Here is a 15,579-nt window from a genome sequence, read left to right as displayed (position 1 = left end):
CACTTAGGGGTGTACTCACTTTTGTTGCCAGCTGTTTAGACATTAATGGCTGTATGTTGAGTTATTTTGAGGGGACAGCAAATTTACACTGTTAAACAAGCTGTACACTCACTACTTTACATTATAGCAAAGTGTAATTTCTTCAGTGTGGTCACATGAAAAGATAAAGAAAATATTTACCAAAATGTGAGGGGTGTACTCACTTTTGTGAGATACTGTATATTTCAATAGGAGAAAGGGTCAGTTGTTTTCAGGGCTTTTTTTCTCAGAGAATAGGTGCAGGAACTCCCCTCTCCTGTGTCACCATTTGTCTCTGCCCCCCTACCCACCTCCAAGCACCGTCCCTTGTTTCCACCCCATACCCACCTCCCAGAACCATCTATTTTAGAGAAAACATAACCGAGTATCTTTTTGTGGTGCTAAGTAATCTTTATTTCAAGCACTTTATATATCAATTTATTTATTTTGGTTGCGCACTTATTTTTTGTATATGTATTTGGGTTGAGTATTTAAGCCTTTTATGAGTTGTGGCACCTCTTTATATATTCAATAAGTAGATTGATGTGTAGGGTAACTGCAAGATAGTTACTTTTTACACAAGTAATCTTTATGGAATTTGGTAATTATAGCAATAAAGGTAATAAAATGGACCCTATGCAGCCAGCAACAATAGCCCCCCCCCTCGGTAAAAGACATCCCCAACAATAACAGATTCCCCCGGCAACAGTAGACCTCTTTAAACAAAATATCACCTCGCAATAACAGACCCACCCCAGGAATGATAGACCCCACTAGCAACAATAGATCTCCTGGCAGTGAGCAACAATAGACCCCTTCTCAACAGTAGATCGCTTCTAGCAACAATTGACCCACACCAAAAAAAGACCCCCCCAGCAACAATAGACCCCTTCCACAACACTAGATCTCCCCTAGCTACAATAGATTCCCCAGCAGCCAGCATCAATAGACCCTTCAGCAGCCAGCAACAATAGACTCCTCCCTCAACAGTAGATCCGCCCATCCACAATTGACCCACTAGCAACATAATACCCCCCAGCAACAATAGATCCCCCAGCATCTGGCATCAATGGACCCTTCAGCACACCCCATGACCCCTTGCCATTCAGTGCTGGAGGTGCCGGAACTGCGTTCCCCCACGTTCCCACTGAAAAAAAGCCCTGGTTGTTTTTATGGAAAAGAACACCTTTGAGTCAGAGTGGCAGCATCACACTCAATTCACTATCCTGGTGATTCCTACAACTCAACCACAAAGAGAATGGCAATCAAGGGGAGCAAGAAAAAGCAGGATCAAAGTGCCAAAGTTGGTGCAATGCTTGCATCATCTGCTGACATTAAAGATATCTGAAGACCCTGCACATAGGCATGAGGTCCCCAAACATATTGGGGTGGATTTACTAAAGGCAAATTGACTGTACACTTTGTAAGTGCAGTTGCACTCACTTTCTCCAGAGCTGAGTAAATGTGGTAAAGCTACACTTTGTAAAGAATACCCAATCAGGTGCAAGGGAAGTCAAATAAACAGCATTTTTGCTTGCACATGATTGGATGATGAAAATCAGCAGAGCTTTACCACATTTACTAAGCTCTGAGGAAAATGCATGCCACGGCACTTGAAAAGTGCACAGTCTATTTGCCTTTAGTAAATCAACCCTATTGGCTGTCAGTAGATGGTGCATAGCTCAGATTTAGGAGTCAGGGGTGCATGACAAATATCCAGATTTTTAGACCTCTGGGGTGCTCAGGAAGATAACAGAACCACTGGGTGTCAGCTTTTAATGTAATTTTAAGTTAATTTTAGCTTTGAGTTGAAACTATAATGTATTCTAACAGGCGAAGCACATACTTGTGCACTGTTTAAATAGCACTGTATTGTGCGCACCCCTGTTGCACTGCATAGACGGGAAGATGACTTTTCTTTTCCTGGTTAAACTTTATAGCTTCTTCTATCACCTGCCTGTCCATTGGAAAATTCATTGTTTTTAAGATGGTGCCAATTCATTGTCCATTGAGCAGGCAGTAGGAGAAGTGATACAGGAAAATGCAAAACTGAACAAAGAAAGAGGGTTATAACATGCCTGTCTATGTAGTGTGACACGGTGTGTGTTTAAGGGGCTAACCAGAATTAAAAATCATTTGATAAATATAACAATTTACACACATGTGCTTCAACTTTTTTTTGGGGATTCATTAACCTCCATCCATCTATGCATTTTACCCCTGCTGCTCTAGGAGGGTGGAGCTCTTTTCCCATTTCTCTGCAAAATCATCCTAGCCTGTCATACCTAAAGCTGACCATATAATAAAAAGGAAAAAAAAATCTAACAGATTCCTCCATCCACAGTAAACAGTGTGGATAAATGAATCTCCCACTGAGGCACCTGTATTCTGACAGCCGTCACCTGTAGCTGTCAGAAGACAGTGGGTGCTGCCAAACAGTGACTGCACCTGATTGGCTGCAGCTATCATTTGGCCAATAATTATCTGACTGCCTCCTTCAATTTTCAGGCTGAAGGATATTGGGCAGTAGGCTGCCAACAGGGCCACCCAGTGCTTGAATTTCAGCTGGATCATGAGAAACCAGATGAAATTCAATCAGTTTAAAGCCATCCTAGCTCTACCACAACCAAATTCTCTACAGGTGCTATGATAACAAGCAAACATCTTGAATGTCAATAATGGATTTCTATCTTTTGTATCTAGGAAGCATTACTAAAGTTTGACTATTTGTAAATCAAAGAGCCAATGTGTTACTTTGATGGAACATGGTTACCAGTCTAATAAGACTTTCAATAAAACCCATCAAATGAATGTATTAAATAATCTAAAAACCTAAGAAAAAAAAAAAAATTTTGGAATTAGATCATCAGATATCTCATCTCTGTGCTAATCTACACTCATGTAAAGCTTTTTCTGTGTTTTATTATGCAAAAGTGACATCTTTTTTTTACCACAGTTAGGTTAAATGCAGTTAATTGTAAATCAAGGTAGTTTCTTACCCTTTCACCTGGATCTCCAATTGGTCCAGGAGGTCCTGAAGGCCCAGGCGGTCCTGGTTCTCCCTAGACAGGACACATAAAACATAATGTAATTTTTCAAAGTGATATGTGTTAAATATGCAAAACGTATGTAGAAAGCCAATAACAAATGTACAGAATAAGAAATATTATTGTCCTTTACCATGTATCACAGGAATGCCAATATTTTATTTTCAGTTGGATTCAGAGAGAGTTACCTGTCTGAGCACCAGTCTCGGCTTACTATTCATTCCTGGCTATAGAGGCTTTGCATACTTAATGGCTGAGGGAAAGATTTTTTTCTGCTGGTGTTGCCAATGGGACAACTCTTTTTAAACTTTTAAGATTAAAAACACTGCCTAAAAAAAGGCTTCACAAGGCCTTTATTAGTAAAAAAGCTCTAATCTTGGGTGCACTCTGCTACTTTGGGATAGCTTAAATTTTTGACTTTAAGTCTTCCCCCACACCAAACACTGGCTTATTGTGGTATAGAAGCACCAATGTCAATCAGTGAGTTCTTCATATATCGCTAAAGACAATCCATTGAGAGAACTCAGAAAATTCATTTCAGTGTGTGTTAATGGAGGCTACACTAAGGGCTGATCCATACTTTTTTGCTTTGGTAAAGGGTTCCGTCAATGTATAGTCCTTAAATAAGAAAAGTTGCATTTAGCAGCACAGTATAAAATGCAATACATTGAATACATAGATAAAATGCTTGGAATACCCCCTCTTAATACACAAAGAACTTTTAAAAATATTTTTAATAACAGTCCTTTAACCTGTTATACGTACCGGGTGCCCAGGGAATCCTATCGGACCCTCAATCACGGTGCCCTGAAACAAGAATGAAATAATTTTCACCAGGACTTACATTTAAGACTGTACCATCAGAAATGTAGGAGTCATGATACCATTGGTGTAATTCTACTCACAGGCTCCACTATAGCGGGCTCTCCTTTCTCTCCCTTCAAGCTCTAAGCAAAAACAGTAAAAATAGGAAATTAGACTAAAAAACAAACACACCCACATGCATATACTATACCCAGTATGCAACATTTTCTAAGGGGTAACACTTTATATTTTGATATTTACTTATCAGTTTTGAATAATGGGTGGTGAAATTCAGTTCCTGCAACTTTACCATAAAGCAGCAGTTCTAGATGGAGAGCTAACTATGGGGAAATCATCTTCATAGCTGAACCCGTTACTGTATTGTGAGGTTTAAACATCATACATAGAGGAATATTTTTTTTTTAAATTTGTTATTGAAGTGTTTTACTCCGAAATTGCTTGCTTTGATAAAGCTCCTCAGATGTCGTAGAGTTGTAGAGTTTTGATGTTCCCAAATTTCTACTCCATAGAAGCCATGCCTTTAATCGCTTTCACTAATGAGAATTCAATACATACATACATACAGTTATAATCCAACAGGTTTTGGTGAGGTGGGCCAAAAGAAACCAAAAGGTTTTTCGCTAAAACAGTAAAAAGCACAGCAGAACCTTCTTAAAATAAGAGGTATCTACAGGTCTCACTTGTCTTATCACAAATCCCACTTGGCCTGTCTCACCATAACATATTTTGTTATACCTTCTTATTTCTCTTCAAGCCCTACGTCATAAAAACTACTTCACACTGTGTACTGATAATGGCCAATAAGCCTAAAACAGAGTATACCGTTTGGAATACATCACTCTTTAATATTTGACAATGTGGTGTTGATTTACTAAAACCGGAGAGTGCAAAATCTGATGCGACTGTGCATAGAAACCAATCAGCTTTCAGTTTTTATTGTCAAGCTGAAGTTAGAAGCTGATTGGCTACCATACACAGTTGCACCAGATTTTGCACTCTCCAGTTTTAGTAAATCAATCTCTATATGTGCTATTAACTAGCAGTTTTGAATGTATAGTTGGTCAAGGGGTACAAAGGTTTTTTATGGGTCTTCCCACTATTCCAAAATAATGGATAAGCCCCTTATTTTTGTTATTGGTGATAGAAGTGAGACCTGCAAATACCTTCTGCTTTAAAAAGTCTCTACTATGCTTTACTTTGATGAGAGTTAGGAAGGTTGAAAGTGCTGTACGTTCAGTATGTTAGATACCTGACCCCATATTAAAGAAATTGTAAACGATCACTTTGTAAAACAACCCATTAAGTTAAAAATAGAAATGAAAGGCAAAACATTTTTGTATAGATATTAAAAAAACAAAACAAAAAAAAACCATTATAAATACCCTTTTTCCCTTTTTCATAAATCATATTCCCTCTGTTCTCAGCTGCATAAGAGCTGGGGGAAGAGAAGCAGCAGGATACTGAGCTTTCCAGTGAAAGGCTGTGCAGAGGGGGTGTGTCAGGACAAGTCTGATCATTGGAGGAGAGTACACTGAGTTCCCAGCATAGCTAGAGAACTTAAAAAACGTGAAAAAAAGAGTTTGTGTTTCCTCCGTATGGAGGAAATGCATCACCTGGAACCTGAGTGAGAAATCTTCACATCTTATGTGGTGCCAAGGGGTGATCTTGTTGGGAGACCATCTGGACCTGGAGAAAGGCCTTGGCTGGGCTAAAGCCACAAGCTCTAACTATTCCTTGTAATGAGGGATCAATAGGAGCTGGTAAGCGAGCCTTTTAGCTGCTGGTGGAGGCACTGACATTTAAGATCACTACGGTAGTGGATGGTGGAGATTGACATCAGGATTTATTTTCACATCACTTGTGGACTGTTCTAATCATCTCATTTTTACATTTGTATAAACATGATTGAATAGTGGGACCTTTATCTATTTTATACCTAGAGAACTGACCAGGGTGTGCTCTCCTGCTTAGTGCGGTCAGTTTTAAATAGGAAAGCAGAGGGACTAGCAGGAACACCTGGGATTTCACATAAAGAAAGCAATACAAAGAGAATAGGATACTTTCTCATACAAGTACATGGTACAGCAGGCACAAATCAAGACTATTAAGTGTTGGGGTAACAAACACTTTAAGGCTGTACCTGTACAATCATTTAGTGGTTTTGGATGTACAGCTGTCCCTAAGAACCGAAGGAACACTTGGTGTGGCTCTACCAACTTATTTTTTGGATATGTGATAAGAGCAATGATGTGGATAGTACCTTCTGCTTTGAGAAGGCAATGTTGTACTCTTTCTGCAGAGAAAGACATCTTAGATCAACGCTTAGGTAGGTTTGGAGAAGACATGCCCAGTCTTGCTTGTATTTCAGACTGTCAACAGGTATATAAAATAATGTGGATAAATACAGAAGTTCAGATTATGACTATTGACCTATCCATCATCACTCACAACTTGAAGCAAGAATGCTAATATATACAGGTAATGACTCATAATATACAGTATATCTCATTACCTGAGGTTCAGTTTCTGTGGTCTGCACTGTACCACGCTCCTGAGGACCATATCTGTTGTCTCCTTCGTCAAAGTCCTCATCATCATACTCTCTAATCTCATAGTCATCTGGTTTTCGGTTATCTTCCTCTTCTCCGGTCATGTACTCTTCAGTCATGTCCTATGGGGGACAGCAATAATAGAATCATCAAACTGAAGTTACATAAATCGCAACAAATATGGATAAGTCTGTCCATTACCTCATAGTCAGTCGCATTGATGCTGACAGTTACGGTGGAGACGGTGATGTCTTCTTCAGGTGATGGTGTGTACAAATAGTCTGGAAATTCATATTCTGAGAAAAGGGGGTCTTCTGTAGGCTTTGGTTTTGTTTCTGTCTTTGGTGATTTAACAAGAAGAATAAGTTATTTTTATTGAGTATGAAAGAATTAGGGCTGAACAGTTTCAGGCAGGAGCTCAGCTGGCATATCAAGGTGACCTCAGCAACAAGTGATGGGACAGCATATGAGATGTCTGTCTGTGCTACATCTGGATGTTTCTAGTTGACCCTGCATTTTGTAACTTATTTAATAAAGACTTTGCAGTGATGTTGACTTTACTCTGAGATATGGCAGTCATCAGAAAAGTTGCAACCATACTCTTTCCCTTGGGGTGGATTTACCAAAGGCAAATAGACTGTGCACCTTGCAAGAACAGTTGCATTCAGAGCTTAGTGAATGTGTTAAAGCTCTGGATTACCTTCAACTGTTGACTCTGACTTTACCATTACAGCTGGGACTACCTGAGACTACCTACTGTGTCCTCATTTGGGTTTTTAATCTCAGTCCACCACTGGCTCACTTTGAATTGGTCCTTGATGATCCTTAATGCATAAAATAAATCACACCCACTTCTTTTGGGCCACACAGCACACCACAACATACAGAGTATTCACGTCTGTGTTTTGTGGCGCACTGTTGTAATTCTGTGTTTGTTTTGTCACATATGTGTGCTGGGGTGCCATGCAGAATTAATGACAATAAATGCAACACACATAGTATGTGTTGTTTACCTGCAAAGCAATAAGCACCTATGCATAGATGTGAACCCGGCCTTAATGAGCCACAATGCATTAAAAACAGATCTACGGTATGGCAGGGTGTGGCAGTGCAACCCATAGAATATCTGTGCATTGTAGGCTGTAATGCAGGTGCATTTGTTTATACTGTAAATGTGCACAGTGGATGGCAATGCACAAAAATGCACGCATACAGAACATTAATGTGCATTGTGATAATGCTTACGTTACTACAAGCCCATAAGTGTGGCGTTAGCCTAAATGAAAAGGGCGTGACATAAACGCATAAACTATCATAGCGCTAATAGCCATTGCAGCCAATCACAGTCCTGCTGTCACTTTGCCAGACTGAAATATCAATGCTTACTGACTGCTACTGGGCTCCCCACTGCGTTCCCTTAACTCCAGTTTTTATAAACAGGTCATCTTCTGGTGGGAAGTGTATATTCCATGGCATTCTTTATAAATATGTCAGTAAGGGTGTCACTATGCTGCTTTGCAATAGGAAGAGTTACTGTATTTGCTATGGTAACATCTGTTCTAATTTTTCCTTATTTAGGAAAAGGTTTACTGCAGTGGAAAATGGTCAGCTGCCAGTTGTTGCAGAGGTGACCAGAGTCTTGCCACAACAGGCTCCTTGCAGAAACGGCCCAGCCCAAGACACGGGGCACAGATACATCAATGGGTGTCATGAGCGCAGGGATGAAATGAGATGGGTTTTAGCTAATGACAAGCTTTTTGGGAGAAGTTAGTGCCAGGATGAGAGGGTGGAAAACAGATGTCACATGTTGTGAAAAAGCAAATGTTATGGATGAAACCTGGCAGAGATTGCCATCATAAATCATGGAATGGTCAGCTTTGTCTGGCAACCCCCAATTAACTCTTTGCAGGTGGTCTACTAACAAAGAGCTGGTCTTAAATATACATGTTACACTAAATAGTCAGTTCATTCTCATTTTTTTACTTCTGTAATGTGACCAGGATACCTGGGGCTTAAGCTAGCCATACACAAGCAGAATTTTGCTCGCGCATTTTCATTTTTAAAATGTTCAACTGATTTTTCTAATTGTTAGTGGAGTCAAATTGACATTTGATTTATGCAGTGATGAGCATTTTTGAAGGAGCTGGAATGCTCATTTTTTCTTGAGCAAAATAATTTCTAGCACTGAATATTGCTTTTGTTTGGGAAAGTCCAGGCACTCCAAAATCAAACACAAAAAGCAACATTTTTTGGAGTACTTTCGAATGTCATCAAATGTACTGAAAATAATTTTTGTATGAATGTTCGTATGAACGTTCGAAAATCTACTAGTATATAGTCGTCTTTAGGCTGTAATTCTATCTTCTCATAGCTGAATCTATGTTCAAATATTAAAATGCTGCCAAGTTAGTAGCGTAATTGTTAAAAAAAAAATAACACTACTAGCCTTTCCTGCAGAAAGTACTTCTCTAGATTACCTCCTGTGTTGTGCACAAAACCCAGTATGCTAAAAATGTGGTCATGAGCTCACTTCTGAAAGAGAGAATCAGGGTTCAGATAAGCTGACCCTTCATCTGTCTGTAGATATTATGTGATTAAAGCATGGGCTTTTGGTTAAGTGAGCCACATCGGAAGGAGGCTGGGGAAATGTTTTCTCTAAGAATGTATATCAGCCTATTGCTCATCTTTTTTTTTTTTTGCATTCCATCAAAATAATTAGCATGACTTAAGATGGCCAAACATGGATTGAAATTTGGCTGTTTTAGCAGGCATTACTCAGGAGCAGCAGTCTCTATTCGCTTGGCCTGTGTGTCAAGTGCTGAAGTGCTTGATCTCAAGCCTGTCTATTGCTGAGGAACTTCTTCATGTTCATTGGCCTATTACATCTGCCTAGCTACTACATTTTCACTCCTACCTACATTGCAGTTGCCCAGAACCAATGATTTGCTCAGAGTCATTCATGAGAGCTGACAGCTAGTTCTAGCCACGATCATTCCATCCAGAAGTGGTAGTCGCTGTTATCCCTGTTTCCTGGACCCTAATGTCTGTTTGCACCATACCATGTTGTGAGTGGTTGTTTGTGTGTATGCAAGTGAGCGCAGCTGCTAGTACCTGATCATAGACAACGTTGTCTAATTTTAACTTGTACTTGGGTGATGTAATTGTTTTGCATTTTGTTTTTAACATATGCAATTTTTGAATAAAGCTGTCATTTTTTACTATTCAACTGCCTGTTCCACACTGTGATTTTCTTGGCAGATCTTTTGCCTTTTTTGTGTATGCCTTCCCTAGTCATGCACTTGCCACTGTCATGCAATCATTGTATGAATAGATATGTTAGCGGCTGACACAGCTCGGATAATTTTCTGGATTGTGGGTTATTCAAACTTCATTATTACGTGGTTGATCCTGGATGCTCCCCCTTTTTATATCTTCCCTTTGTTATTTACAGCTGTGTTATCAGATGCGTTTTTCTAGACCAAAGCCTTCCTGATGCGTACAATGTTTTGAGGAAAAAACGCCCTTCATTAACGTCCACAAACATTGTGCTCACAGTTAAGACTGTGGTCTATGGAAAAACCGGGCAGCCCTATTACTGGCCCATGGAGTTTAAAGTCAGTTTTACATGCTGTACCTGTCAAGTTAATTAGATGCTGAAAATATAAGGGACTTTTCCACTGTAAGGAACAGTTTTATTCTGTTTGTGCAGATTCTCTATAAATCCATGAATGAAAAAAAGATATAGTTTTGTTAACCGAATGCAGCTGTGTCAGTAAAAACTTTTATCTAGGCACTTAATTACAAAGCTATGGTGGCTTGCCAGCTTTCCTGGTGGCACACATGTAGACATGTGCACTTTGTGTAGCTGTATGTGCATGAAGGTCCATGCAAATAGAAGGTACCCAACCTGCTGCTTGAATATATAAAAAAGGAAGCTATGTCTCAATCTGGAGGTCTGACTCCTGACTACCTCTTTTTCAGTTTTAGTATTCCAAATCCTGTGGTTTTGCTTATCCTATTGACCTGTTGCCTCGAGTTGTGATCCATCTAATTGCTTGCTCCTCCTCGCTTGGCTTCTGACTTGCTTAACCTCAAGTTTGAATTTACCTGATGTTCTGACTGATTTCCTCCAGTCACCTAACTGCTCGTGTGTATGTTTATACCCTGACATGCTGATTTGGTGTAAACATCTTCTGATTGACAGTTTTCTAAAGGCTACGGTTGGATTCCTGACAAACCTTAGTTAGGCTGTGCCACACCTAAACCATTGGACCTGCATACTCCTAACCTCGTTATCAGACTCCAGTGGGTCCTAGGGTTTTAGTTTAAAGCAATCTAAACTCAACCCAGAAAGATAATTTAGGCTATGCACGTCCCAATTCTTCACTACCAGGATTACTTGAAAATCTAAATTCTAAAATCTTTGGCCTGGATACAAAAACATTATTTAAAGCAATTGCTAATTATATAAACTCAGCATTCCAGAATGCCAGAATATTTCTATAGATGATGTTAGTTCTGGATGAGATCATGGAAAATGTTCTGCTAGCTTCATGATGTTAATGATTAATATCAGCCACAATGAAGGATCCCTGACAGTCTCTAGCGGCAGCTGCGGCATACTGGAGACTGACAAGCATATTGGCATGATGCGGTCATACAGATGGTTACCATGAAGAGAGTGACTGGCTCTGTAGCAGTTGAGGTAGTAAATCCTTGTGTTGTGCTTATGACAGTAGTGGGCACCGGCTCTGTCTGCTCAACTACAGACTTTTTCTTCTTCTTTTTGCCCTTTCTATCCTTCTTTTTACCTTTCCCCTTGCCCTTTTTGCGAGGGGCAGGTTCCGGGGTGGGCTGTTGGGCCAAGAGAGGCTTCACCAAGAGGAATGTGAAAAGGAGACACCAGTAAATGGAAAATGAGCATAAACCAAGAGCATTACAATTAATATACACCAAGAACAGTAACAGTAGACCCAACCATTAAAAGTCATGTATAAATAAAAGAAGCAGATACATAGAGAAAATAGTAGACAAAAGCTAAAAGAGGTTCCTGAAACATAATAGAGAATGTTTATATGTAGAAATAAGGAATTGTTTAAAGATTTGCTGCGGAAATCACTCTACCCTTAGGATTACGTGTCCTTTTTCTGTTTGGCATTATATCGGACCCTTCGATTTTTTAATAAAGTGATAAACAAGGGTGAGGAATGGGCTTTTTCACATTTTATGTACAGTAATACAGTGATAGCGGGTCTTTAATTTTTTTGCAGGTGAAATGCTAATTTTTATGGCCATCTAAAACATATAACAAGATCATAATGGGTAAATAAGACTGCAAAAGCTGGCAGGTAATTTACCAAATAAACATTGCACATTATTTTTGGACACCATATATATATATACAGTATATAGAAATACCTGCTGCTTGTCATGTTGTTTGGAAAGAGGGATGTAGTGAACCCTTTCTCGTGCTGATTTACATTGATAATAGGCACTAGCCCTACTCCTAGGTTATCAGGGCAGAAATCGGCAAAGTAGAGGAAGTATGCTTATTGACTTTACCCATAATAAAAATATTAGTTCTGTTGGCTGGATGTAGACTGATCTTTTATGTGTACACATACTGGGAGGACAAGACAGGCTGTGCAATAATAATTAGAAATGTTTTTGGTCCCAATAATGCTTGATTAGTGCTGCAGAAGGAAAGGCCTTTACGGCCAGCTACAGACCATCCACTTGAAAGGTGTGAATTTAGGTTGACCAACCTGGTTTACTTACCATTATCCTGAGTAATAGGAAGGTTAGGGAAAACTCAGGAAGTCAATGGTAAGTAGTCAATGGCCCTATAAAAATTGCTGCTGGGCAAGGTTCTCAAAACAATTGTTGTTCTCTTCCAGACCTAGAGGATGCCTTTGACTTCCAAATCTTATACTATATTATCAGGCTGCCCAGTTAACCCAGCTGTCTCTGATTTATTTACGCAAGGAAAGACCCGATTAGGTCTCTATGGAATGACAGGCAGGAAGCCCATATACTTTGGACTACTTAAAGCGTCTATAGACACACATAGCATGGCTTGGTCCTGCCCCCTGCTCCCCCCTCACAGCATTTGATTGATAGCAACAGGAGCCAATGGTTCCCACTGCTGCCTAAATGTCCAATGAGGAGAATGAGGGAGAGCGAGAGTGCAGCAATGCTGCTCTTAGGAACAGTGCTGGATCGAGATTGGGCTCAGGTAAGTATTTAGGGGGGCTGGTGGGAGCTAATCTTGGTAGGATTTTTACCCTAATGCAGAGAATGCATTAAGGTAAAAAAGCCATTAGCCTTTACAACCACTTTAAAGTGGAAACCTGCAAAGCATAGACCAGTTATGCTGGTCCCAACACTGTACATCTCTTTGCTGTTTGAGATAGAGTGCGGAATAATGAAAATCTAATTTCTCAGATTCATCCATTACCACACCATTTCAACAACCTAGCTTCCCTCTCGGTTCAAAGGCTTTTCGATGGTGGCTGAACAAGTGAATGTACCAAATCGGTCACTACTTTACTCCTAGGGTACAGTTTACTTTACAACATGATTGAGATAACCTGAAATTGCCTTTGTCTGAATCTTTTTGGTTCTATCAAATCTCCCATTTTTTACATTCCTTGTGGCCAGATTCCACTGAATGCCCGAGTCTTACCCTCTATGAGAAATAGTGTACATAGGACTTCGGCCATAGAGGAAGAATTTCTATCACCTATGGGCTTTTGCTTAACATCCCAACCAAATTATCCTATGTGAGAGAGTAGAATATTGATCTGGCATTTAAGAAGATGCTGGAGTTTTGGTAAAATTTTTTCCAGTTATCTTATAGGGGCATTCTGAAAATCTCACTGATTGAAGCTAATGTTAAAGGCTTCACTAGATGGTATCTAGTTCCTAATCGTCTCTCAAAACTCTTTCAGAACTCCTCACCACTATGTTTTTGGAGATGTCACCTCCAACGTTCTATGAATCATATATGGTAGGAATGCCCTAGAATTAGAAGATTTTGGAACAGGTAAGATGGTTTACTGTAGTTTTGATACCACAATCTCCTCATATTGCTTTTCTGAATGAGCCATTTATCTCCCGTGCTGTCCAAAGATTATTTTTCATTTTCTTGGTGGCTAAATGGACAATAGATAGGTTGTGGAAAAAGGCTGTAGTCCCCATGTCTCAGGTAGGCAGAAGGTATCCAGGATCCAAAAACTTGCTGGCATTGTGAGTAATACTGGCAGGTGCTTTGAAAAGGTTTGAAGCCTATGGACTCATTACATGCACATAGACCTATGTCCATCTTTGACGACATATCTGAATGCTTTAAAAATCCTCTGGGATTTCTCTTTTTGTCTCTTCTCTGACTTTTTTTTCTTTCTCCTCTCCCTCTGCATATTTGACAGTGTATTTCCTGGATATTGTGGCAGTTTTTCGCTGTTGATAGCTGCTATATAGTGACTATTAAGCTATGTTATGGAAAGTTAACTTAATCCTGTAAACATAAAATTATGCTTGTATGCTGAGTTACTTTTGCTAATACTCTTGTTTCAACAGCGGATCAATGTTATATTGATGCTTGCTCCAATTGTCACAATTATTTACTTTGAATTGTATTTTGAAACTTTAATTAATTTATTGAAAGTTAAAAAATTGCTGTCGTGCCTTTTTTTTTGAGCATTTCAATGGAAGCAGCCATTCTCTGGCTTCCTATAAGTAACTGTTTGTTCCTAGACTGGACTTTCTGGCCTTTGAATTCACATTCATTTTAAGTATAATTCCAGCCAATTTTTTTCTCATTTTCCAGTATGGAAATGTTAATTTCATTGTTTTCTGTGTCGGCGTTCAGGAAATCTAACCTAATTCTTGTCCTGGGGACCACTGTCACCATAGTGTGGGAGAATCCAAAATTTTACCTGTACATGTGATAACAGTTGGAGTTTGAAACTAATATAATTTTGGGAAGGTTTTCACCTACTACTTGTTTGGCCACTGGGGACAAGTAGTGCAAACATTTTACAGTTGTCGCAAAAAATAAGTAGAGTTCATATTTTTCCAATGATGACATCTGTACAGTTGATAATAGCCATAGTCCATTTTGGGGACAGGAATTGAAGACTAATCTTCCAAGTAAGGACATAGACAGCTATACAAACTGACAGACCTTTTAACCCTTTCCAATCTATCCAAACCTAAAAAAAATGTTTTATCTGAAGTTGCACTTTACTTGTCCCGTACCTAAGTAAGTAACTGAGACAGATATAGTCAGCATTAAAATATATTACACTTAGAACAGAGAAGGCATAACAGTAAATGAAGCAAGATGAAAAAAAGAGAGATGATTAGAAGTGTCTATGATCCAGCAGGAGCAGAAGAGAGGAAGCATGGCTGTCATAGTTCTGATCTGAGATGTTTCATACATAAATTTTGGCAGGGATGATTCCCCAGTGCATGTCTAATGGTGTGGTAAGCTGAGAACCAGAGAAACCTTTTCCTGTGGGACCTGTACCCAGCAGGTGTAGAGGAGAGAGGGACACTGTCAGAATGTGACTGACCTCCTGGCTTAGCTAGACATTCTGCTAGGATGAGCACAGCCTGAGAAAGTTACACATCCTGCTTGTTGTATGACAGTAGTTGTGATACATCTCTTCATTCATACTAATTCTGTATACAGAGCAAACACATTGTTCATAATTGGTCATGACAGCAAGAAGAAATAACTCCCACATAAGGTTGTCTTTTGTGGTAAAGCAATACAATCGATATGGGCCTCATAATTGGAGGGGATGTGCCTTTTTGGCATTTGACATTAGATAGCCATTATGTAGAATGAACAAATTCTATTTATTAATTTCAGCAGTAAATGCATGTCTACAGTAGGTCACTATTGCTAACCTCCCCAATTTCAATACTTTGGGTCATGACACCCAACTGTACCTTCGCATCACCGGACAAAAAGACCACCATCAACAACTAGAAAAATGCCTTACTATGATAGATGACTGGATGACCATTAGCTCCCTCAAACTCAACGGTTCAAAAACAGAACTTCTTCTCCTACACGCTAACCAAAATGCCAAAAACAAGACTCTGTGGATACCTCCCACCATCTTAGGACA

The 15,579-nt window shown here is 39.5% G+C and overlaps 1 protein-coding gene across 2 annotated transcripts in view; it reads right to left on the bottom strand.

Annotated features, from left to right (window-relative positions):
- The window catches only part of COL5A3 (collagen type V alpha 3 chain), a 299,466-nt gene that overhangs the window by 87,631 nt on the left and 196,256 nt on the right, over positions 1-15,579 (bottom strand). Inside the window, exons 6-11 of one of the 2 annotated variants that reach the window (XM_073622539.1) lie at positions 11,111-11,311; positions 6,641-6,778; positions 6,403-6,561; positions 3,971-4,012; positions 3,831-3,872; positions 3,018-3,080 (exon numbers count right to left, since the gene is read on the bottom strand). In XM_073622539.1, the coding sequence (XP_073478640.1) occupies positions 3,018-3,080; positions 3,831-3,872; positions 3,971-4,012; positions 6,403-6,561; positions 6,641-6,778; positions 11,111-11,311 (645 nt within the window). The remainder of the gene's footprint in view (positions 1-3,017; positions 3,081-3,830; positions 3,873-3,970; positions 4,013-6,402; positions 6,562-6,640; positions 6,779-11,110; positions 11,312-15,579) is intronic. The other variant, XM_073622540.1, reaches the window with a different exon arrangement.

This window comes from Aquarana catesbeiana, linkage group LG03 (genome assembly GCF_042186555.1).
Source record: "Aquarana catesbeiana isolate 2022-GZ linkage group LG03, ASM4218655v1, whole genome shotgun sequence".
NCBI lineage: Eukaryota > Metazoa > Chordata > Amphibia > Anura > Ranidae > Aquarana > Aquarana catesbeiana.
The sequence above is the reverse complement of the archived record's forward strand: the minus strand, read 5'-3'. Positions and strand labels throughout refer to the sequence as shown.